Below are 26811 nucleotides of genomic sequence, written 5' to 3' on the forward strand. Positions count from 1 at the left end.
GGAACCCTGGAGAATACATGGGGGCTGCGGTGCTCCGGTGGCTATTTAAAGGACGGGGTGGTAGAGACAGCTGGATCCCCAGCCTTTAAATAGCCCCCGGAGCCCCCTGCTATCCCAGGGCTTTGGGGGCTATTTAAAGGGCCTGGAGCTGCAGCCGGGAGAGCGGGGCTTGCCGCGCTCCGGCGCGGGGCTCCACCCGGGGCAGCCGGGCAGCTTGCCGCGCTCCAGGGCGGGGCTCCAGCCGGGGCTGCGGGGCAGCTTGCCGCGCTCCAGGGCGGGGCTCCAGCCGGGGCTGCGGGGCAGCTTGTTGCTTTCCAGTGCGGGGCTCCAGCTGGGAGAGCGGGGCTGTGGGGCAACCACACTCCCAGCTGCGCTTTGGTCAGGGGAGCGGGGCCATGGAAGATCCCTAGGAGCAGATCTCAGCCGGCAGTAAGTAAAAAAAATTTAAATGGGGCCTAAGGCGTGGGGCCCTCTTAGGCGCGGGGCCCGATTCCAGGGTATCGGCCTAAAGCCGGCCCTGGGTGTCTGAGAGTGGGCTGCTGAAAGCAAGTCAGTCTCGGGGGGAGGACCCAGGGCCCCGGATCTCCTCCAAGATGGACTTCACTGAATGTTTCCTGATTTCTTTGCTAACAAGATCTGTTCTATGCTGTGTTCCTGATGCCTAATAAACTCTTCTGTTTTACCATGCTGGCTGAGAGTCACTGGTGACTGCGAAGTTAGGGTGCATGGACCTTTGGGGGTGTGTAATGCTTCCCCAGGCATCCCATCCAGCTGGACTCATGGCGGGGAGCTCACGGTATGAACGGGAGGTGCTGAATGATCCAAGGTCAGACTCAGGAAGCACTGAAGCTGAGGAGGCTTCTTACCCTCCTGAGTGTGCAGCCTGAGGGGAGAGACACTGCACTAGAGTCCTGTCTGAACTTCATTCAGAGGGGTTCAGAGCACCAGGGTTGTGACTCCGTGGTAAAACAATAGCAAAACGAAAAGCAACCTTGTCTTCAATGGCAATAGCAATAAGCAAAAATGGGTAAATATACTTTTGATTGTGCATATTGGCCAAAGGCAGCAGCTTTAAGATAAAAGCAGCAGAGAATCCTGTGGCACCTTATAGACTAACAGACGTTTTGTAGCGTTTGACGAAGTGGGTATTCACCCACGAAAGCTCACGCTCCAAAACATCTGTTAGTCTATAAGGTGCCACAGGATTCTCTGCTGCTTTTACAGATCCAGACTAACAGGCTACCCCTCTGATACTTGACAGCTTTAAGATGTGTCACACCCTCATATGTTTTTCTGCTTGGGCAGCGCCAGTTGTTATCTATATAATATACAGAGACACTAACCGCATATGCAGTATCACTTTTGTTTTGCTAATAATTTTGATTTATTCTGTCTGCCATGTCTATTTAGACCATAAATAGTTATGGTCTTATGGGCAAGGACTGTGTTTGTATTAGTTAGTACAGTACCTAACACGACTGCAAATCACTAGTGTGATACAAATAAAATACTGACAGCGCTCTGCAGGCAGAGATTTTTCACACCGACAGAGAAGGCAAGTAACTGAAGCTAGCCCTCAATATGTAGAAGTCAAACTGAATTTGGACTAGAAGGGGTCCAACTATCAGAGCAGATCTCAAACCACAGCAAAGATTTGAGCCTGAGTTTTGGGCCAGCTCTAGGTTAGATTTACACTATGAACTAAAGATATTAATGAAGCATAATAAGCAGATTCCCCAAATGTTTCAGATAATCAGTGTTCAGTTTCTAAAATGCCTGAGCCATATTTCATGGGTGTTCTTCTCTCCAAATTTGAAAGCTATGGTATCTCTAGTTTGTCTCTGTTCAGTTGTTCTTGCAACATTTTATTTTGAGCTTTTTAGCTTTGAAACTGGGTATAAGTTAACAGTGCCCATCACCTACCTTTCCGATCTGTCCTGAGCTGCAGGCACACTGTCCCATTTAGAGACCAAAAAACCAAGAGTAGGTTCCACAGGAAATCCCCATGTGCAGGGAGCATGAAGTTTCACCTATATCCAGGGAAGGTTCCAGAATCAGAAATGCAACAGGCAGCTCCGCATCAATTAAAACACTTTACCTTAAGGAGCTGGCAGGTGGCTTTCACTTCAGCAGCGCTCAGTACAATAAAACCAGAGACTTTGCTTCGCTTTACAAAAAGTCTTTTTTACAATTCTAATTGATTTAAAATCAATCAAAACTTGACAGAAAATAGAAATATTTTACTTATATTATCCCACTAAGGAAGCTTTGACACTTTAACTCTGCAAATTGATTTTGGGTTTGTTCTGACATTAATGTAGATTTGAAAAAAAGATCTATAGAAGTGCTAGAGTGTCTTCCGCAGCAAAACTGTTTCCATAAACCCTTGCAGTGCAGTGTAGCATCAGTGCTTCACTTTTAAAGGAAAAAACATCCTCTCTCTAAAACCAAAATATAAGCAAACTGTTCTGTCAACAAGCCATCATATCGCACATGCACAATTCTGATCTTTCTGCTTAACCAACACAGTGAAAATCCACAGTGAGGAAAATTATCCGTGCAGCCTTTGGTCACAGAAGAGATAGAGGGGTTCCATTCAAGCTTCCTGCATCAGGTGAAGAAAGAGATAAAATACAAAATGTGACTGCTCCAACCAAGCAAACACAGAGCTTTCTACCTAATGGATTCTCAATTGTCCATGTGGGATTGAAAAGCTGATGTCTGTGGGATACAAATTAAAGACTCACTCTGAAGATACAAGCCTGCTAATGCCCAATGCACTGTGTCATTTAATGTGGGTGTAAACACACTTACTGACATCCCGCTGCAGTCAATATCCATTATATCATGCATTTTTTCAGAAAGACAGAACATAACACTGTTTCTGGTTAGCAAATAAAAAACATTCCATGTGAATTTGCAGAGATGAAAGACACTGTTACTGTTGTTGAATGAATTGTGCTCAGTGTCACAGTAGGTTAATGCAAAAATCTTTCACCTTAGGAGACCTGGATTTAAATCTTCTTTGCATTCAGCGCCTGATCCAAGTCCCTTTGAAGCCAATAGGAATATTTCTATTGACTTCATTGGGAGCTGAACTGGACCCTTAATGCTCACTTCAGATCTCTCTGCCTGAGTAGTTCATCCCTCACCAACCAAGGAGGAGCAGCAGCCCTGAGGAAACAGTGCTGCCCCAAGACAGGGAGCACCTTGCCTCTGCTTTTTTCAGCGGGAGCTGCACCTCTAAAGTTCTTTCTTTCTTCAGCATGTATAATATCTCAACCAGTTCATTTGTGCATGTCCCGATTTTTCAGACACACTTAATGGTCCATTCTCAATAGCTACTTGTGCTAGGTCTTCATTACATCTTAAATGGGACGTTTTAAATTTGGTTTTCTTGTTAAGGAATTCAGTAGCTCTCACTCATTTTAGCATCAGTCTTCAGGGCTACTTTGTGGGTAAACAGACTGCCCTGCTGGGAGAGCATTAAGAACTATTCTGTACTCACTGTCTCTCTCCATTTACATGGGGCTTTCACTAATATACTAGAGACCATATGAAATAGCCTTTGATTGCCTAAGAGGTCTTGCCCATCTGTAAATTCTACCATATTCTAGGATTCTCCTGCTCTACCTTTCCAATTCCCATTATAACTCCATTCCATTAAAGATTCTCCATTCTGAACATTTGCTTTAAATCCATACATCGTAGACAAGAAATCAGTGGTTCAATCCAGCTTCCACTGACATCAGTGGAGACATGCCCATTGATCTAGCCCCAGATTAACTGCTTCTAGAAAGCAGCATTACCGAAACATCCATAAGAGAAAAAAAATATTTAGCTCTTCTCCCCAAATCAGGAGAGATGTCAGCTACAAGACTTTGGAGCCTCCCTAAGAAAGAAGATTGAGATTGTTCTTTGAAACTTCTAAACATCAGAGAGTCATAACCTCAGCTGATGTAAGCCAGCATAGTTTTATAGAAGTCAATGAAGCTATGCTTAGTTATACCAGCTGAGCAGCTTGCCTGCAACATGCCTCCCTGGGGCTTAGGTCTATCTAATACTCTGTAAAAACACTACTAATGACATGCCAGAGAAATGCAGTGAACTTTAATGTCTAATTTTAAAACATTTATTGAAAATACCAATGAGATTCAACAGTAAAATAAATGAATCATGTCTCAAATTTTGTTTACATTCCTCACTTCTCATAAAAGTGTAGGGAGATATATACATGAAAACCTGGCAAAGTTTTTGTTTTTTAAACCTAATTTTGAAATCAAACTCTCTCCTGAGCCTCAGATTTTAGAAGAGAAAAAAAAAAAGCTGCCTGTCTGAGCCAAACTTCCTTTGAAACTAGTGTTAGTTATCAAAAGAAATGCTGAAGCAAATGTTACTAGATTGATGCAAATGCACCAGTAATATAGTGCTTCTATAAAACCACACAGTATCTAATAGTCTCTATTTTATTTCAGCCATAATACATTTGCTCCAAATATGGAGAGTGTTGTAAGCAAGACACAAGAAGTAATTCTTCCACTCTACTGTAGTCTGTGATGAGTAGGCCTCAACTGGAATATTGTAACTAGTTCTGGGAGCCACATTTCAGGGAAGAGCTGAACAAATTGAAGTCCAGAGAAAAGCAACAAAAATGATTAAAGGCCTAGAAAACATGACCTATGAGGGATGTTTGAAAATACTGGGTTTATGTAGTCTGGAGAAAAGAAGACAGAGAGGACAGTTTTCAAGTACATAAAAGGTTGATACAAGGAAGAGGGAGAAAAATTGTTCTCTTTAACCTCTGAGGATAGGACAAGAAGAAATGGGCTTAAATTGCAGCAAGGGCAATTTAGGTTGGATATTAGGAGAAACTAAGGGTGGTTAAGCACTGGAATAAATTGCCTAGGGAGGTTGTGGAATCTCTATCACTGGAGATTTAAGAGCAGGTTAGACAAACACCTGTCAAGGATGGTCTAGATGATACTTAGTTCTGCCATGAGCGCAGGGGACTGTATTAGATGACCTCTAGAAGTCTCCTCCAGTCCTATGATTCTATATTGAAGACTGCTAAAGAGGACTATGTGCACTGTAAATAAGAGGTCTCATCCTGCAGAACTCTCACCTCCAATGGACTACTTAAGTGAATAAGGTTTTCTCAAATGAATAAGACTGTGCAGGCTCAAGCCTTAGGCTTCTATCATGAGATTTTCTACAACTACACCATTTCTGATATATTTTTTCTAATACAAACTAAATTGTATAGCAACACAGTGATTTATTGACAGGATGGCTGTTCCAAACAAGCATAATTAGAGAGCCTAATTATCTTCTAACTACTCATAGTATATAATACTACAGATAAAGGTCACTGTTTTGAAACCTAATGAAGTAATTATTTTCCTTTGAGATTCCACCTATTATATCTAATATGAATGGTTTGCAAAAAAAGGAAAAAAAGTCAGAAGCACAGTGTAAATACAGGCTGGAAAAACAATTCATCTTTCTTTTAAAAATGTACCTTAGAACTAACATGCAGTGAAATGTTTTTCACCAGATTTTGGGAGGGTTTAAAACTACTTTGATTTTGAGCTTTCTATGAATGTTTAGTTTTATTTCCAAACAGCATTTGGTCATAAATTTGGTTAGTTTAATGTGTGATTGGAATTTTAAAAAGTAGGAATGGCCCAACTCCAAGGGACAGGTTAGTTTTGATTTTATCAAACAACACCTGCAAAGTAACAGATGTAACCACTTACTTGGCACAACTGCAGGAAGAGGGATCCAAAAACCTCTGGATGCCAACTGAAAGAGTACACAGAGATATGGAGGAAAACAGGGATCCCCTGGGTTCATCGAGAGCATATCATGTAAGGTCTCTAATGAAAGCCAGTGTCAACTGGACATCATAATTGTTGCAAGACATGTGTATGGATGTAGTGTAAGGAATTATGACTATATACTGGAAATGCCATTCTTAAGATTTGTGACTAGCAATTGGTCACCAGAAAGGTGAAAAGATGGGTTTTTTTCCAGGCAAGAAATGTTTATGTCTATTTACATGTAAATTAAATATTGTACAGCTCACAATGGGCCTCCATTTACAGTCTGAGACGAACGCTAATGAAGCATTGTGAAATCTTCAAAGAGGAAATTTACAGGAACAAGTGAACCATCAGGGGACACTCTTATTTACAAACAAGGACAATGGACTTTTGGGGGTATAAATAAGGGATTTGAAGGCACACCCTCATTCCTTTAATCTGCGAGGACAAGCTGCCAGCTAGCTTGATTGTACGTGAAGTGTTCTCAGCAGGGGCGTAGCTGGAAATGGAAATGAGGCTGGGCATCAGCCCTCAACTTTTGGGGGGACGGGCAATGACAGACTCTGCTACCTGCCCCGATGCCATGTCCTTCTCCTAACCCAGATGCGCCCAGACACAGGGCTTCACCTGCCAAGCTGGGCATGTGCATCCCTCAACTTGGGCAATCACCACCAGCAGCTCTTTCACCACTGGGCTCAGTTCACCTCTCCTTGGGGGAGCCATGACACCTCCTCCTCACCAGCTGCGGCACTGTGCGTTGTTGAACCTGGCAGAGACCCAGCGCAGCATCCCTGTGTGCCCGCTACCCACCTCCCCTCAGAGCAGCTGCCGGTGGAGGCCCAACCATTCCCCCTCCAGCAGAGTGGGGAGACATGGCGTCCACCCCTCACTGCGCATGGGGATGATTTTCTGGCACAAACAGCCCATGCTGTATTCTGCGTGGGGGAAGACCCAAGCCCCATGCACGGGGTGGTGGCTCCCGTCACCTCCTTTCCAATTTCAATCCTCCCCCCATGTTAGTGACCTGATGGTATGGCCAGGTGGAGTGGGGGTGGGATGGCAGAACAGCTAAGGCACTAATGTGTCTTTACAGCACTGTCCTTCGCCGCTTCATTGCATGTGACTGCTGCATGCCAGCATGTGCTCCTGCAGCCAGGCCACTCCTAGAGATCAGGGCAGTAGGGACCCTCTGGCCTACAGCTCAGAAAATGGCAAGACTGAGCTGCTGGAGAGTAGCTTTCTGAAGGATGAGTGCATAGCTCCATCCTGGATTTCAGGTGCCTGAGTGAAGCCCCAGGCTGCTGTGGCAGCACCAGGGGCAGCTCTAGGTATTTTGCTGCCCCAAGCATGGCAGGCAGGCTGCCTTTGGCGGCTTGCCTGCGGGAGGTCCCCGGTCCCGCGGATTCGGCGGCAGCCTGCGGGAGGTCCGCCAAAGCCGTGGGAGCAGTGGACCCTTTGCAGGCATGCCGCTGAAGGCAACCTGCCTGCCACCCTTGCTGCCCCAAGCACACGCTTGGCGTGCTGGTGCCTGGAGCCGCCCCTGGGCAGCATGACATCTTTGCTCAGATTTGGTGGGCCTAGCTGCAAAGTAAGTGGGCTGCAACCCACCCAGACCCACCTGTGGCTATGCTCCTGATTCTTAGCCAAAGGGTTGAAAATACTGGCGAGAGAACATGTGGTAAGTGGTCTTGTGGAGATAGGATAACGTCTTGTTGGTTACATTTAGCGTCTAGAAAGCATATTATGATTTTGTTTAATATGTAACTGTTTCCAATATTCTCACTCTCTGTCACTTGAATCTCTATTCTTTAAAGATAAATTTATTCCTGTTTTCACATACACTCTCTTTTTAAGTGCTGTGTGTTCAGCTGAGCAGTGGCCCTGAGTAGAATTGTACTATTCTTTTGGGATTAGCGAATCTAAAAGCGATGTGAGTTTTCAATTGAACAGGAGTGTAGCACTCCAGGGAGATTCTTGAAGGGATTCTTTATAAAGTATTGATAAAAATGGAACACAAAGACCTATGAGTCTCATCTACAGAAGCAATGTTTTGACAGTGAAAATAAAGCATCAAGTTATATTAGCCAAGCTGAGCAACAAAGTAAACTACATTTCTTGGAGCACTTAGAAGACAGAGACAAACTATTCATTTTGGAAACTATCCACAACTGAATTTTAAATGCCACCAGAAGAGGACTCCATAGTCCAACGTGGTAGTGCCCTTTATCACACTGGAATATCTTTTTTTCTTCAAAATTATATTCAAGCCAAAATTCTGCTCCTGGATTTCCCATGGCCTTCAGCCAAAAGATTTCACTGAGAGCCACAGACGTACCTGAGGGCAAAATTTAGTTGTAAATATTTTGGGATTCACAATCTAGACCATTTTTAACATGATGGGATCACTATGGAACATCATTTGTGCCTTGAATCACACGTTCCATCCTGCCTAACTAAACAAAGGGCAGCTACCAGGACCCCCAATGCCCTTCAGTGTTGCCATTACCTTCTTCTGTACATACACAACAAGACAGGGATAGCATAAGAGAGTCTGAATACAGTGGTCTATCCAGAGGGAAAGCATCAGACCAAGCAGAAAGAATTACTTTGGAAAAAACCATCATGCCTTGAAGCAAAAGAGTTAAATTGAGAAGCCTTGTCCACATAAGGAAAAATGAGTAAGTGTTTTTCTGCAACAATGCATTTCCATCAATGCTGTCAACAGTGAAAACAAGTGTTTTTACTACTGTGTCATGGCAAAATTTCCCTTCTGTGAGTAATCAAAATCTTACCCTCTAGGATGGCTACAGAAAAATTTGATGATTCCAATGTTAATAGGTTTCATTAACCAGAAAATCATACAACAACATATCACTTCTTTTCTGGTCTTGTTTTCATGATAAATCTGCTATAAAAACAAAACAAACACAACCATGGTACAGTCCCTCAGAAACATTTCTCAAATCCTGCCAAGAAACTGACAATAAAAAATTTGATCTCATACAGAAGAGAAATAGAAATGCAAATGCAGTTCTGGGTCACAGAAATATAAAGAGCATCATGTTTTTCAGATCCTGAATTTAAAGACAATAAAAAGACCACATCCAATTTGTATACAATCTAAATCAGAGCAATTTATTCCATTGTGCAGTTGCTAGGACCAGGTTTACAATTCAACAGCTGCTACTGCAGTGAGTAATAAGTTGGACAAGATGCCCTACTGCAATGGACTTTGCAAAGTTATTTTTAAATGTTCTATTACTGCAACATGTAAATTGCAAAACATTTTTTTTCCAAGCTTTATTGCTAAAATGCTTTATTCAGGCTTTTCCTGCCACTGTGATTTCATTTGAAGGATTACTGAAATCTTCTACTTAACACACTCACAACTGAATACAATATTTACAAAACATTTCCAGATTGACAGTCCTGAAACCTGAAATTCTTCTTTTATCCACAGAACAAGGACAGCATGGACAACAGCAGAGAAAACTTCCCCACGTTACCTTGGTAATGTGCATCAGTTCTAAATAGGGACCATTGCCATTGGCTTCTTCCCTGCCAAAATGGGAAGTGGAGGCCAGGGCAATTTTGATGGCAGTTCTTTTTGTGATGTTGTAATCTCTCCCCTAGGCACTGAGCCACCAGCCTATTTTTAAGAGCCCACAATAAATAGCAGTCAGATAGTAACAATTTTTGGTCATTATCAACTTGGGTTGAATTTCATCTACAAATGATGAAAAGCTCCATAATTTTGTAAACGTCTAAATAGCTCAGGAAACTGCTAAGTATTTTTTGTTTTCTTTTTAAAAAAAGGGGATGACAAATGATGAGTTGCCATATGATATGAAGCAACTTTTTATATTTGACTGGAGCTGTTTAAACCAATGGCACCCACCTATATAATATATAGTGTGCCTAACAAACCTAAACACTTCCTATTTACTAGAGAGTAAAATATATCTGCTGTTCTTGACTTTCCCAGAATTCTTCACTGCACAGTGTGTAGTTGTTGAGAAACACCTGCCACTTATGTTCTACCATCCTTTTTAAAAGTATCATGAAACCACATCCCCAGATCTTTACTCAAAATGAAGACTTCAATGACCTTTCATGCTACTTCATGAAGCAACTTTCCTAGTCAATACAGAAATTAATTTGAAGCACTTTAGTGGGTTGATGCTTTTTGCCCTTGCCATGAACTTTCAAAAAATTTTGATAATGTTTCTCACAAGTGGCCATTAAGGAAACTAAGTAGTCATGGGGCAAAAGGTGAGGTTACAGTATGGATTAGAAACTGGCCCAAGCCAGAGACAGAAAAAACAATTTTCTACCCACTAAAAGGTTAACAGTGAAGAAGCATGTTTCTGTTAGAAGTTGGGGGGGGCGGGTTTATATATGAATCAATGAAAAAGTTGAAAAAAGTGAGAGCAGTGAAGGGACAATATCTGCTGCTGACAAAATTACTTAGGTTGGTCAGCAATACATATAGAAGGCTGTGGGGACAGGGATCTAACAAAACTACATGATTGGGCAACAGAATGGTAGATGAAACACATTGCTGATAAATACAAGATATTGCAGATCAGAAGGAATAATTTTAACTGTGCACATATATTGCTGGGTTCTAAAATTAACTGTAGCCACTCAAAAAAAGACCTGGACATCATCCTGGATTGATCCACATGCCCTGATTTAAAAAAACAAAAACAAAACAAAAAACACTCACAGAAAATGTCAGTGTGCATAAAGAATAGGCTAGAACAAATTGAAAATACTATGCTATATATCAATCAGTAGGATATAAAAACCTTTCATGCTTCTGGGCAAAGGCTAATCACTAACTGAAGAGGATGAAAAAGAAAATTTTCCCCAGGGATCGGTTTCCAAACCTCCAGGGTAATCAGTAAACATGCAGATTTTTATACCATCTTGGTGGTTCTTAGTTTTCCCTCCGATGATTCTGGTACTGGTCAATGGTGGATACAGGATTCTAGGCTAGGTGGACCACTGGTCTAATCCATCATGGCACCATTCTACACTACAGTGGGTTACTGTGAAAACAAACTTTACTTTATCTTTACATAGATGTAGCCAAGATTCTACACTAAATTTCCTTAGAATGAACAGTGAGGCAAGTGTTGGTACATACACCCCTATGTAATTTCCAGTTCCCTTCCTCCACTAGTTTATTTCCACTGTTGAGCACCTAATACATTGTTGTGGCACTTCAGAATTTAAATGTGCAGAGCTCAATTCTGTGAACTGAATAATTATTGTTAAAGAATATTCTAATAACTATGGTTTAAAACTAAATTTCCAATGATATTTCAGTTAGCCCAAGACATTTGGTTGATTCCTAATTTTCCACGGTGTTCCTGGTTTGTAAAATAAAATTACTTCTATAGAAATCATACCTCTTCAGTTGCATGTTCATGTCACACTTGTAGCCATCACTACTTGACAACCAAGACTAAGTGGACTGAGATAATTAATAATTCCTGGCTGTTTCTTTTGCTTTGAGCTAATCATAGAGAGGACTTAAGTGTTCTGCTCTAACTGTTAGGACTCGATTTAGGCTTGCGTCAACAAAAAACTAAATCTCTGGCTAATCCTTACTGCCAGTTCAGCAAAGAGGAGTGAGTGGCAGTTTGACATTGAATCAGCAATTTATACTCTACTTGAATTCTTGGTTCAATCAATGAGTCTGCTCTTCATTTTAAACTGTGCGATACACAATTCCTCTGAATGTCATCAGCAAACATTGGGAATATCACATGATGAGAGTTAATATTATATGGAATAAACCAATAAATCCTAACTTAAAGCTCAAAATATAATGCCTACGTATTGTCAACCCACAGGATTACCTAGGTGGTCAGTCTTAGACATCTTTCTTAGAATGAACGAACCAGGTCTAGTGCTAAATTTCATTGCTTTTGTTGGTATAAATCATCCCCTTTCTATTTGGACTTTCCTATATAAGCTTTTGTACAAGCGTAATCTTCATTCTCAAAATTCTATTCAGTTTAGGGTGTTGGGCTCTTTTACAGCTGACTAAAACAGCAGCCTGCATGGACATTAAAGTTTGTGATTTTTTTGTAAAGATAAAGGCTTGTGACCTTGTCTTTAGGCAAAACACTTTCCTTTCCTCTTACCACCTCAGTTCTACAACAGCTGTCCACTTGACTGCTTCTTCTCACCATAGAAATAGAATATCATAGCGATGAGGCACTTATGATTTGTGAAACGTTTTGGGACCCTTCAGGATTAAAGGAACTATATAAATATAAAGCTAGCATGATTGATTCATTCTGTTATGCGTGCCAGACTACCCACTGATAACTCCAGCACTCCAAATGCAGAGTGCTGAGTTATTCAGGCAGTTTCCATACACATCAGAAATAACTCAAAACAATGCCCCCAGTTCACTGAAAGTCAGACCAACTAAATGGAAATCCTCCTTCTGTCAAGGCGGATCAAATGCCTTTGGGGGGAAATTTTGATTTTTCTCTGAGCCCAACAGATTTTGAGAGTAAAGTATGAGGAACCGGGCAGAGTCTGCAAAGTCAATATGGCATAATCTGATAAAACTTATGCCCAAAGACTCATAGATCACATGGGATTCAAGTATCCTGCCTAGATTCATCCTCAGGTTCAAATTCTGATAGGTTCTTTTTACTACCATGCTATCTATGTTATCATAGAAATCCGCACACCCAAAATGGAATAGGTAAAGAGCTATAAAGAACTCTTCAAGACTATGCAGCTCACATGATGCAAGGGGTTGTGAAATACATGGGACCACAATACATCATTAGTGTGATAGCTTCTCTTAAACCATATCTTACTCCATATTGTAAATATATGCCAGAACAGGAGAGGGGAAAATAGATGTTTGTTGCCTGGGACCTTCTAAGAGATCTCACTGACCCAGCCGGGATCAGATTAAATCAAGCTGTCCACTTCCTCCATTTTAAAAAGCTTTGTATTAAATTAAATAAATCAGGCTCTTAAAATACATATTTTGACCTGCCATTGTAGTGGCTCCGTCAAGATCCCTCTCTTCTTTATGAAAAGAGAGGGATCTTGACAGGGAGCCACTACAATGGCAGGTCAAACTGCCCAGTATTTCAGTATTCCCCAGGCACATCAGCTATGGATGCAGGGGTTCTCAAACTGAGGGTTGGGAGGTTATTACATGGGGTCATGAGCTGTCAGCCTGCACCCTGAACCCCACTTTGCCTCTAGCATTTATAATGGTGTTAATATATAAAGCGTTTTTGATTTATAAGGGGGGGGTCACACTCGACTTACTGTGTGAAAGAGATCACCAGCATACAAGTTTGAGAATCATTGATCTAATGCATTATTCTGCACAAATTCTCAGGGATAGGTGTCTAAAAAGTAATATTGCAACACCCTGATAAAAAAAGCTCTACACGGTAAAATGCTGATTTAAGTGATTAGAGCAATCACATAAAACTGTTCTGAAGAATTATAGAGTGAAATAACATTTTTGCCAATCACCAAATGAATGGGCGCAGTGGCAGAGGGAAGGGCTGTGACAGTTCTGAATGTGTAATTGAGGGAGGATTGGAACTACTGTAAGGGGAAAAAAAATACTTTCTGCCTCAGGACTAGGCATCTATACAGTCAATTGCACTCAACTTTTGTCATAGCTTGGACAGGCGCTGAAGAGATATAGCATATCATTTCTTCCAGGTGGTTATCCATAACAATCCTTTGTAACTTTCAATAGGGGACTAATTCAGCCCTAAGGACATGTCTACACTACAAGGACTACAGCAGCACAGCTGAAGCTATGGTGTAGACATTACAATGACAGAAGGGATTTCTCCATTGCTGTAGTAAATCCTCCCCCTGAAGAGCCAGTAGCTAGGTTGATGGAAGGTCCACTGACCTTGCTGCATCTACAGTGGGCATAGATCTACCTAAGTCATACAGGATGTGAGATTTTTCACAACCCTAAGTGACATAGCTAGGTCAACCTACCTTTTAGGGGTAGACCAGGCCCCAGTTACACTCGTGTAACTGAACGATGTCTAGGAAGAGATGTAAGGTCCAGTGATTTAATCGCAAGAACACCTGCCAGCTAGCTCAGGCATTGACATGAATTCCCTCTGTTGCCCTCACTAAGTCTCTTTACCTCTCCAGCTCAGCTCTATCCTTTGTAAAACATGGTTGATGTTTCAATCACAATGGTGTTGTGGGGATTAGTGTTTATTAAGTGAGGCACTTTGAGGATGAAGCCTGAGATTTTTCAAAAGCTGCCTAAGAATTTAGACCCCCAGTTCCCAGTAATAATTATTCAATGAGTTGCAAGGTTCTAGCTGTTGACAGAATTAGGCCCTTGGGTTAATAGAGGTATTACATGTTTCCTTCCTCCAGCTGAAATAACCAGCAACATATAACTACTTACTTTTCAAAACATTTTAAGAAACACTGTTACATGACAAAGTTCTACCAGTAGTTCAGCTGGCAAAATAGGAATTCTTACAAGTTCTTTGGCGATACCTGTTAAGAAAAATATTTATACTGCATCTTCACTAAGATTATCCTTTATAAAATTACATCGCTTCCTTCTTGCGGGCCAAACTTAGGCAAAGAAAAAAAAAAGAGGGTTTTCTTTTAATTAGAAACTGAGGGTGAAGGATGGTTCATGGCTTAGAGCAATAGGCTGAGCCTTGAGAGAACCAGGCTTAGTTCACAACTCTTCCAGTTTTCCTATGTGACCTTGCCCACGTCACTTAGTCCCTTTGTGCCTCAGCTATTCACCTGTAGAATAGGGATAATAGCACATCCCTGTTTCAGGGGTGTTGACAGGATAAATACACTAAAGATTGTGAGGTGTTCAGATACTAGGGTAATGGAGGCCAGACGTAACTTGGATAGAATTACAAGTGAAACGGAATGGCGCCATTGACTTCCAGAGTTGAAATACCATTCTTCAGACATTGTAGTATCTTACTTCACTAGTCCCTTTGACTTCATGGGGTAAGGTATTATTCAGCATGAGTAAGGACATCACAATCTAGTCCAGAGATAGCGAGCCAGAGCTTAAAAAATAGGTTTTGACTGTCTCCAGAATTACACTTCTCCATCTTGTTAAAAATATCAAAATCCAATTTTTAAAAGCTATTGGTACGTTCATTTTTCAGGGCAGTTTAAATTTCTAACCTGAAATTTGCCCATCAGAATAACCACCTTAAACTTTTAGGTAACAAAACCTGGTCTATGATCAGGCAAGGCAACAGGTTCTGATTCTCAGAGGTTTTAGATGTGTCACATTACTGAATTCAATGGACATTCTGATATCATGCTAGTGTAACTCTATTGATGCAATATTCATCAATATAATATTAAGTGATTAGTGTAAAACCTGAGAAAGAGAGAGAGAGAGAGAGAGAGAGAGATCAGAATAAGGCCTTTGAACTAATCAGCTTTATGCTTCCTTTTGAGAGTTAGAGAAATTCAAGACATGTTTCAGGTTACACCACCATTCCCTCAATGGATTACATAAATTTCATCACTGAAGCTTTTAATCTATGCATTGATGTTAAGCAATTCAGAACAAAATAAAAAAACACACAGAAATCAGAGACATAAATGGACATAATTTTTTATGCGCATCAGTTCTTCTAGGTCCAGCTACCTACTCTCAGTGTACTACTCCAAGACTTGATTCCCATAATAGAAACCTATAGACTTGCAACACTGTTGCATCATATTCCAAACAAGTTCAAAAGAAAACTCTCCCCTTTAGTTTAACTGGAAATTGATTTTATAACTGTGTGCCAAATCCCAAGTGAGAACTTCTGTCGTTTCCCTTAAAACTACAAAAAGCCACAAGTTGGTATATAGTCTATGGCAATACCACACAAACATATAACTAGAGTAACTTTGCCAATGTCCATTTAAACTGACTGCACAATTATTGTAAGATTGCATAAAAGGATTGCAACTGTGCTGTTACATAGGGTCATGTATCTGTTGAATCAATATTCAGGCTGATGGATATTCTAATTCATTAATTACACTGCACTGTGTGTACTGGTTTGACATCGGGCAGTTCTGTGTTTAGATTTGTTTTTCTCAAGTGACAGTAGCTCCCAGGTGGTGACTATTAAACATTTCCTTGTCCATCTTATGACTAAAATTGTAAAGAAAAATATCAACTATGCAATTTGTGTATAAGCGATTAAAGGTTTTGTTCCTAACCTACACTGAAAAAAGTCTGCCAATTACAAATAGCTACATGTATTTCAATAACTTTTACCCATTCAGACACTTTATTATTACAGACATAAGTCCCCTTGTTCTCAGTGAATTAAATTAATCTGAACACAGCATCTAAAGGCAGTATGAAACACACTGAATATAGTAAATACCCATCTCAATAGTTTGACAATACTTACTATTTCCATTCTTTTTTCTTTTGGAAAAAACACATCTATCCAAGAAGCACTTTTATTCTAACACTTGAGATTCTATTGTATATTCTTCAGATTATCTGGTCTTCATCCCAGATTGCTGTTTGTAAAGAGTTTGCTGGTTGTAGATTCAGATGCTGCATGTTTGATAGTGTTAACCAAAATAGCCTGTGACTGGCACAAGTAATTGAAGAGCCAATCGCTGTACATGACAAAAAGTTTGAGTTACTTCACAGGTGCAAAGACTGACCCACTGACCCATGTATGAGGAAGAGTGCCATGATTATTTTTAGAAAGACATATGAGTCACAAGAACACATCAGAGTACATTTGATAATAGTTAACTGTAGTTTGAAGAACTTCCAAAGTAAATGTGCTTCAATTCCCATTTTGTGCCTGTTTGTCAAAGGAACAATATCAATATGAAGATATACCTATCTCCTAGAACTGGAAGGGACCCTGAAAGGTCATTGAATCCAGCCCCCTGCCTTCACTAGGCAGGACCAAGTAATGATTTTGCCCCAGATCCCTAAGTGGCCCCCTCAAAGACTGAGCTCACAACCCTGGGTTTAGCAGGCCAACGCTCAAACCATTGAGCTATCCCTGCCCCCAAGTTAAATGGTATAACAAACTAATCAAGAAATGGGTTGCTAGGCTTAAATTTCCCACTTAAAGAGAATCAGAAACTGCATTAAACAGAAATATTTCCCTTTAGATTTTTCTAATGCAGCTATTCTTTATATATATTTGACTCAGTTGAGTGCATTTAATTCTTTGCAGAACATCTCTAAAGAGTTTGTCCTTTTATCTGCCTTAGAAATATGAGGAACAAAGTCTGGCCTCTTTCAAGTGGGAAACAAATCTACTTCCTCCCCACATGCCCATTCAGCCAATCTACTGTCACCACTGTCTGGATTTCCCCTTTATTTTGTTGTGCTTACATCCCTGAAAACACTGCAGTGTAGCACTAAAGGGATGTTTCATTGGAAAAGCTGTTGCCTTTAGATGAAACACATAATAGTTGCTGGTATCCATCCAGGAGGAAGTTTCAAGTCTCACCCCAAACTGTTTCTATTGGAGCGCAATACACTGTGTACAGGTACCTAAGTATTTTCCAAATAAAAACTATGGCATAAGACTTGTGTTCTAGTTAACGTTCTCTTATAAATTATCCAGATTCAAGCATATCGGAATCTCACAAGCCTTTTTGGGATTGGGCTAAAGCTGTTAAAGCATTCTCATTCAATCCTGAGGCACGCTGTAAAGAATTCTAGGATAATGGTAATGTCCCAAACAAATATTTGATTGTAGACCCTACAAAAAAGATCTTCCAAGCTTCAACCTAGTCTGAAAATAATGGTCTGCAATGAACCATTTTAGAACATTGCATGGCAGGTGCTGTCATCTCTTTCATCTTCCAGAAGTGTATGCTAATAAATGACTGGATGCCAGTTGCAAATTTGGAACCATATTGTAAATCAGTGCCAGATTCAGTCATTTGTGAGTGGCATCTCAGGCTTACATCAAGCCACTCCCAAAGCCACAACTGACATACTAGTCTGGACTTGGTTATTTGAATGCTGCTAGTCACCTCTCTTGCCATATGAAAGAAGTAGAGCGCATAACTACTGCATTTGTCAGTATAGATGCTGCAACAACCAATATTCAAATTCAAGTACAACCTTACACTTAGAAATACATACTTAGCTGAATAACCTGATAGAGTATTCTACTGACTTCCTTGGAACTATATACCTGAGTAAAATTCCTCAAGTGTGTGGTTTGCAGGATTGTGCATTTAGAGATCCTGAATATGAAAGTGGCTATGCATTCTTTATTCTCACAGAGCAAAAAAGCTAATAGGGAAAAATAAAGTTGCTGACTGGAACTTAACGTTAATGCCTAAAGATCTGGCTGTTCAAATTTTGTAATATACAGCACAAAGTGAAGCAAAAGAAAGACTATTAATGTTGATTTTTAGAAGAACATAGTTCAAGTATTTTCTCTAGTCCATTTGTTTTAATTTCTTATACTCTTCCACAGATGCACTGCAATGAGGAGCACCACGGAAATGCCTGTATGAACAATAAACAATTTTGAGTATCATGTTTGGTAGCACAGACCTTTGAAGAAAAGCTAATATTACTCCCCAGCTCTGACAATTCTGCCCGTCACTCAACCCTTTTCAGTAGGGGAACAGTTTAGATTAACTGAACGCTAAGTTAAAAACCACTACTTTCATATACTATTACTGACACCAAGGAGAAATAGCTTTAATGTCGACACAAGATCGTGCTATTAATCTTGTATTTTCATCGAGAGTGGTTTCATGGAAAAGTGTATTTTAGTGCCCATCAGAACTGCAGAGTGCCAATAAAAGGCAGCACCCTCTTTGTAGTGCAGACTAAAAGAGAGGATGCACATCTGAGCTCAAAAGTACAGTGCAAACAGTGGCTTCTTTGACAGTGTTCAGTAGCTGGCATAAATGAGACCTGGTTAAGCAGATATTTAGCCCTTTTGGCTGAGGGAAGAAGAAAAGTTATCTTTTCTTTTTAAAGGAAAAGAATTTATTTCTCCTACCATTAAGGAAAACTTCTATGTATAACACTGTTAATGTCTGGTTTGAAAGTCACCACTAGTGGGCAGAAATACTCTACCTTTAGCTACCAGCATTCTGTTCTGGTGCCAGTACATTTCTGTATTCACACAGTAATAAATTCTTATCATGACTGAACTCCATTAATTGTATTACACACCAAACAGATTAAAACAACAGTATTAAAAGTTGCAAAGTCAAGCATTCAAGAGCTAGGAAAAGCCAGAATTAAGGTTGCCTCTGCAACCTTAATTCAACCTGCTTGTACATATGCATTATTATGAACATAATCTTTAATTACATGCTCACATACTAATTTCTCCCATAGGGCCCTGCCTCATTCAGGATGGCTAATGTTCACTTAATGAGAATTGGGTGCAGTGGATGGCCCCAGGCCTCATTTACTGTACACTACTCAAATTCTACTCTGAAGATAATTTATTAATTTCATTATGGGCTTTTGTATAGCACTCAAATATTTATCAATCTTCTCAACACCCTGGCGAAATTAGAGGGTACCAAAATTAGTGCATATTTTGACCTTGATCTCTGTGCCCGAGTTCCTGTTTGTAAACATAATGAAACTGTTCCTCTGAAGAACCTCACATAAGAGAAGGATTTCAAGTCACAGAATTTGCGCTTTTCTAACTAGGGAATTTAGCACCCACAACACCTGCTAGTTTAACAGCCCTAACTAATAGGGTGATATGGCCAAAGTGAAATACCTTTACTCATGTTGCATATAATAGTACCTTTGTCTGCTGGACATCCCATGGAACTCAATGTGATGTTTTCACAGACTAAACATTGTTCAATCAGATTAAGTGCATCAGAATCTGACCCTCAGTGATCTGAAATGACAAGGGCTATCAGGAAGCCAAGCTACAGATCCCAGTAAGATTGAAAGTCATTCACCTAAGTTACATCAAGTCCCTGACCCATGACTGGGCATACGAGGTGCTATAGTAATACAAATAAATTCCATGTAGTAAACAGGAGTCTTTCATCTGAGAGCAGAAGGCCCTGTCTGCTGTGCGTACATATTTAAGAGACTATAGCCCTACAAAAAGTCAGAAGGAATTTGCATGTTGTAGTGCTTACCCAAAATTTCCAGCTGACAGATGAGCTGCCCACTTCATTATTACACGTTACTATTATTATCAGTCGTCCAATGCACCTACATTCACTTATCCAAAAGAAAGGTACAAGCAGAGTCTGTAGGAATCTAGACTTCCTCAGCTTCCTCATCAACTTGGACCTATATGGATTAAGCCTCTACGGTTGTCTTTATGTCCCTCCAGTCCGTGTGACTCAGACTGATCAAAATGCGTGCCAATTACTGTTTGTGGATAGTTGCCCATTAAGAACCGGATGCGAGGAACAATCAATTTCATGTAGATCACTGAACAGCCCTTGGTATCACCTTCTGATCACTGCTAAATTTAGTTTACAGAACTGCACCTATCCAAGCATGTACAACCTATTTTCTAAAAATGGTCATAAAATCAGCTATACAATCTCCTATTCTGCACCAAGAGTGAACTTCAAAGTCAATAGAAGCAGACACATGATCTAACATTAAACCTGCAGTGTCGAGGTGAAAGACTCCATGTATAATAGGCTGATATCAAACTGCAAAGCACTTCAGGAACTCCCCCTCCTTCCTGTAAGTTTGTAGGAATGTTTAACTTTAGTTTACAGTAAACATTATAAGGAATTTGAAAAAACAAACCAAGCACCTGAACCTGCAATCACAGGAGTACCGTTGCTAAAATGAGTAGCTTGATTGATAAAAAATAATTGTTTTCCAGGTTTTTTAGAAAGCTAAGGGGATTACTTTCTCTTCTAAAGTTACTCATATGTATAAGTACGTGCAGTATTACTTCAGGATCTTAACAGGGATTTTTTGAAAGCAAGTGCTTGATGCTATGGCTTATTCTCGCTCATTCCTATACACCTGTTTATTGGGACTTTACAATTGCTTTGATAATCATGCCACCCACAATGAAGTATTTCCAGTAGAATGTGTAAACATTTACAATAAACTCACCAACATAAAAGTAGTCACAAGTGAAATGCTTGCATAGATAAATTTATTAGTGAACGGGAAATTAGAGTTATTCCCCCCCCTTTTTTTTTTAAATAAACTAGAAACCAGTTCTTTGCTCCTGAAGTGACAAGGAAGTAAGTATGTGCACCTGTGTGGAATTTTAAATATACTTGTATTTTCTTTTTTTAAAAAACAAAATTGTGAGGCAAATATATGAACAAATACAAAGTAGTAAAAATGACCCTTTCAATTTATATTCTGAATGGAGAATCTCTTGCAAATGAGCATCAAAAAAGTTACACACTTTTTTGGTTGATGTAAATAATCTACTTCTATCAACAGCACTATCTGATATTTTTCTTAAATAGAATAATCTGTACATTTCTATAAATAAGTTTTATTACTAAATACTAGAAAACAGCTATTAAATAAAAATACATTTTACTTAAGAACTGACCATTTCAAGTCAACCAACTGTCAGTATTTTGCATAAAGACTTCCATAGTCACTCCTGTGTCCGAACTTAAGGAAAGGTAAAGAAATTTGTTCATTAATTAAGATGAAAATTTCAACAAATTTCTCGATAGCTGATTTGTAAGAGTCCATGAATAATCTTTTACAAGTGTTATCAGGATAAAATTACTGACTCAGGATCTCATTGAGCAATCCCAAACACAATGCAACTAAAGAAGCCTATTTGTTCCTATCTGCTTTCACCATGGATCACCATTTGCAAAATACAATCTGAAGAAAATTTCACAGTATATTTGGACAGCATCAAGCAGGAATATCCTTCAACAGATGGCATACATTGTAAATCTTGCTAAACATTAAGAAGCATTTCAATTAATTAGTTACATTTTAATGTATAGCTTGCTTCTCAGACATTTTAAACAAGAACATTTTAATATGTAATGAGTCAGTAAACTGCAGTACTAAAAAGTTGCAACATTTAACATTATCTAAAGCAAAACAATATTTGTAACCATCTTAAAACAGAAAAATGAAGAGATGTAAGCCATGTTCTAAGACGGCACTCTTTCTTCTTTTTCTATTTCACTTTAAGTGTAAATATATCTACATATCTACATGAACATACTCAAATGAGAAATCAAAATACAAATTATAAATATTTTACACAGAAATGATACAAAAATAACCTGTAACATTAAATTCAACTATTTTGGTTAAGTTTGAAATGTTTAAAACTTTACAAGCAGCAATATATCTGTTATGATAGCCATTACTAAACTCTTCATACTTGTTACATAAATTCACAAAAGTACATTTTGTAACGAATCAGAGTATTATTAGCAAATCCAAACATTATGCACTTAAGGAAACCTCTTCATTTCTATCTTTTCTCACCACCACAGGCAAACATTTGAAAATAAAGAGCAAAAATCAAGACTTAAAGAAACAAGATGAAATGTGGCTTATGCCAATCTGGTCAAAGTTGTAAGGCTAAACTTCTCTGTCCGTTTTAGTTTCATATGCACAACAAATTATATTTTGGAATATCTTCCCAAATTGTTCAAATACCTGATCTGTACTTTATTATTGCATTTTTATACCAGGAAAAGATTGCAGCTACCGTCTTGATTATATAGATTAGGCACACATTTTAAGCAATTAAGCACAATAAATCTGATAAAGTAAATAGAACAATAAACTTCACAATAACTAGTGTTCCCCCCGCAAAAAAAATCTAAGAATTCTAACAATGCAACAAGCAGAAATGGACTTAAGTGCAATCTTCTAAACAATCTTTACGGGTTGGGGAGGGGGTTTAAAAACAGTTCAAATTTTATAGTCACTATTAACAGAACGCTATTTGGTTGCTTCATAAGCTTTCTGGAAGTGGGATTTCCCCCTCAAATTAAAAACTATTGTATAATATCTTTAAGCATAAATTGATTTTTAAAATAAAATGAGGCAGCATTAGTTGACGAGAATTTTTTTCATATAAAAACTGGATTGAGCAAGATGACTAACCAGTAAATGTTTATTTAAAGTTATGGCTACATCACCTAAAAACAGTGCTCAGAGAATCAATTAATTTGCTAACAAGAAGAGAACACAAATGTGGTACTAAAATTCTTTCAAAAAATTGCTGAAAGACTATATACTGGCGTGAAAATCCTTCTTGATTTTTTTCTTTGAAAATAAAATTGCAAGAGTGGAAAATTATATCCATATAGCAAAACCAATAGTTCACAATTCCTAATTAAATTCTGTGTTTATAACACTGAATATGAAAAAGGAATTCCCAAATCACTTTCGTTCAAAAACATTAAAAGCAGGCTTCACGCTGACAGATCCATGTGGTTTCTCATGAAAAGCAATTGATTTCCCATATACATTTTGATTTACAGATCGATTAAACATTCAGTGCCATTATGTTTTCATCTATCCTTTCTAATCATAAGTCAGCATTGAACATCATGTGTATCATGGTAAGAGGCATCTTTTACCAAAAAAAAAAGTTAAGTATTTGGTGTTCACTGACAGAATTGTATGGAGCCTGAATAGCTTAAGCTCTTGGAATGTTCTTGCCTAAATAATGTAGCTGCTAGAGATATTCCAATGATCAACAAGCAAGACGTTACACAAATTAATGAATGTCATTTCTGCAAAAAAACAAAAATCTATGTATACTATATATCATATATAAGTAATGACACATTCTAGAACCTAGCAAATAGTATATTTGGATAGAAAATTTTGACATGATAATTGAAGTTTTTTGAAAAGCACCCAATACAATGACATACGTTCGCATATTCTCTTCCACAGCTCTTAATTTAACTTCTGATATTTGGCTAACCACCTACGTGTTTTATTTCATGCGATACTCGTTTAATCTATAACGACTTCTTGTGATAATACTGTTGCTTACATATGGAAGCTGAGTGGTTGATAAAGCTAATCTGCGCAGGGGAGATGCGAACTTTATCTTCTCCTTTCTTATAATTGTTGTCTCTTAGACAACATACGACTGATAGATGAATATGAAGTCAATAGATACTATTACATATTTGCTACTCTCCATTAATTATGCAGAATCCCATAACCATCTCAATGTCACATAGGCTGAATGTAAAGTTAATGCTCCTGATTCTATTTAGAGTTTCCCTTTCAAGTTCTGAATCATTGACCTTTTCATCCTTGCAGATCATCAGCGTAGGTTGTGACTGAAGAAAATGTTGCTATGTAGATGACAATAACTTGTTCCACTAATATAGAAAAAGGCTGAGAAGTCTCAAAAATACAAATTTGCGTTGTTATTTTAGAGTTAGTATCTTGTGCAGATTCCCACTTCTAAATATTGCCATCTCATAAAAGAGCTGATTAGAAAGCGTACGATTTAAAAAGTCTGGTTTTTAGCTGGGAAATCTTAATGCACTTGTGTTGCAAAACACACTCTGGCTTCAGAGTGGCATATGTAATATGTGTGTTTTGAAAGCTCTTTATAACTGTAAACACACTATGTGATAAAAGTTAAACTCCAAGTGAAAATGATTTCGCACCTTGGGCAGATCCTCAGCTGGTGTGCATTTTCCATGTAAAAGTTAACAGGCTTGTGACAATTTACACCAGCTGAGGATATGTCCCACTGTCAACCTCTTACATAATGAGGTTGAACTCTGTAAAATTTCATAAAATTACCACTAAATCTCAGTTTTCACAATTCAAAAGAGATCTACTTTTGAATATACATTAGGGCTTTTACAGCAACTAGAGACTGACAATATTCACTACTTCATCATGTCCATCCCCCGTGCCTGGTCATTAGTATTACACTGTATGTGTGTTAAGGGTTTGTACAAGATAGCTTGTTTGCATAGTGTGTTCTCAAAACTAAACAACAACGACGACGAAGCAAATTAGTTGATTAGTTACTTACTGCCGCATTGGCAGAGATATGCATGCTGAAGTTATCCAAGCATCATCGAATACCAACTGACAGACCAACAATTAGAGCAATTAAGGCAACCAATACCAGCGATAGAATGACAATTATCCACTTTTTCTGTCAAAGGAAAGCAAGGTGATTAGTTTCAGAACACAGTGTTAAACAGGATCTGGATTTATTCTCGATCTTTAGAAAAGAAATTTGATCTTTTTAGAACCACCTTAATTTTTGAAGCCTGAAATGGTCCTGACTATCCTTTTTGACTGCCACTTGGTTTCTTAAAAGGATCTCTAATCTAGTGAGGCTAGAGTTTATTAGCTTTTTTGCCAGAATTTACAAGAAAACATTTGGGCTCCCATATCTGATATCTACCTCATTTTAAACATATTAACAGTTCCCAATACAGAAAAAAATTATATATTTATGTAGAGGGTACTGGGACAGAGAATATATACACCTCAAACAGATTGTGTATAATTTGCTCTTGAAACCAAAGATTATTTATCTATAAAATAATCTAAGTACAGTTCTACAGTCAGGTCTTTCCATATGACTTGCCTGCTCTGAAGTTACTTAACATGCCAAGAACAAAGAAAATTCTTGCTGTAGTCTCCCTTGCCACCTCCACCCCACATACTGTATTACATAACTCAGAAAATTCCACTGCAGTTTTAAAAGAATATTAATATAATGCAGATGCTAGATTGCAAAACCATTAGTGTTCAGAGGTCAAAAAGCAATTGTTTTAGTAGATTATTGACTTCATAATGACTCATCTTGGGGGTTGAAGGGAAGAAGCATATTCAAACACTGAAGCATTTTCAGTGTCAATGCAAGTGAATTAAATGCGGCTTTTAAAAATAAACCTTTCCAATGACATCACATCATTTTGTTTCTTTGAACCATATATGATGCCCATCAAATTATGATGATTCATACATTTATAGAAGTGCACGTCAGTGATAAACTATGGCCACAATCTTGAAAATAATATAGTATGAATTGAATTTCCACTTTGCTGAAGGAGATTTACAATGTTAGCAGAAAAATCACATTAATTTTAAATATATTATTACAACCACATGTCCAGATAGGTCTTTCAGTTAGAGAGGTTCTAAGCCTTTATAAACATATTTCACTCCTGAATAACTTTGTGCCATAGAAGTTACTTAGCAGTGACACATTTAAACACTTCTTTTGGGTGTATGGTTTTTATGCATTCAGAAACAATTTGCTTTAATGAAAAAAAATCAATCTTTACTGCATGTGAATGGTGGAATTTCCCCTCCACAAATTTCTACCCTTCAGAAGTAATATTCCAATTCACATTAAAGTCTATTCAGAACAAATTTGGTAAGCTATATCCTGTAATAACAAATGGAGTTTATAACAGATGGGAAGAGGAAATTTGGTAAAGAAACTGATTTCACTTTTTAAGGATGCAGAGACCATGGACAATTTGAATATAAAATTTTCCAATCCAATTTCATTTGACCCATACATAGTAACTCTAAAAAAGCTAAGCATTATTTCTTGTATGTTCACATGCTTACAGTATAGAAATACAAGTAAAACAAAAAAGGTTATTTACCTTTGCATAAATGTTGTTCTTCAAGATGTGCTGCATATGTCCATTACAGCAAGGGGGCGGTGTATGTCCTCCACACTCTGGTGCTGAGGGTTTAGATGTACTACTGGGGACAGCCACACCCATGCCCAAGCTGCTCTTGCTCCTAAGTGGGAAGTATAAAAGGAAGAACTACCCAGTGCTTCCTTCAGTTCCTTCACAGTGGAACAGTGCAATAGTACACTTCACTGCACTAGGAAAGGAGAGTGGGTCTTCATTTGTCCCGGTGAGTATGCAGCTTTGGGAAGAAAAAAAGACGGTTACTCACCTTTGTAACTGTTGTTCTTCGAGATGTGTTGCTCATATCCATTCCAGTTAGGTGTGCGCGCGCCGCGTGCACGTTCGT

At 38.8% G+C, this 26811-nt stretch overlaps 2 protein-coding genes across 6 annotated transcripts in view; both read right to left on the minus strand.

The window, feature by feature from the left end:
* The window catches only part of RIMBP2 (RIMS binding protein 2), a 357320-nt gene extending 340910 nt beyond the window's left edge, over nt 1–16410 (minus strand). For all 5 annotated transcript variants that reach the window (XM_075059902.1, XM_075059901.1, XM_075059900.1 and 2 more), the window contains exon 1: nt 16262–16410. In XM_075059902.1, coding sequence (XP_074916003.1) covers nt 16262–16270 — 9 coding nt within the window. In that variant the 5' untranslated portion in view covers nt 16271–16410. The remainder of the gene's footprint in view (nt 1–16261) is intronic.
* A 7708-nt stretch (nt 16411–24118) lies between these two features.
* Nucleotides 24119–26811, minus strand: part of STX2 (syntaxin 2) — a 30234-nt gene continuing 27541 nt past the window's right edge. The window contains exon 9 of the mRNA XM_075060090.1: nt 24119–24955. Within this exon, the coding sequence (XP_074916191.1) occupies nt 24872–24955 (84 nt within the window). The 3' untranslated portion in view covers nt 24119–24871. The remainder of the gene's footprint in view (nt 24956–26811) is intronic.

The sequence above is a fragment of the Chelonoidis abingdonii genome, chromosome 22 (genome assembly GCF_003597395.2).
Source record: "Chelonoidis abingdonii isolate Lonesome George chromosome 22, CheloAbing_2.0, whole genome shotgun sequence".
Lineage (NCBI taxonomy): Eukaryota > Metazoa > Chordata > Testudines > Testudinidae > Chelonoidis > Chelonoidis abingdonii.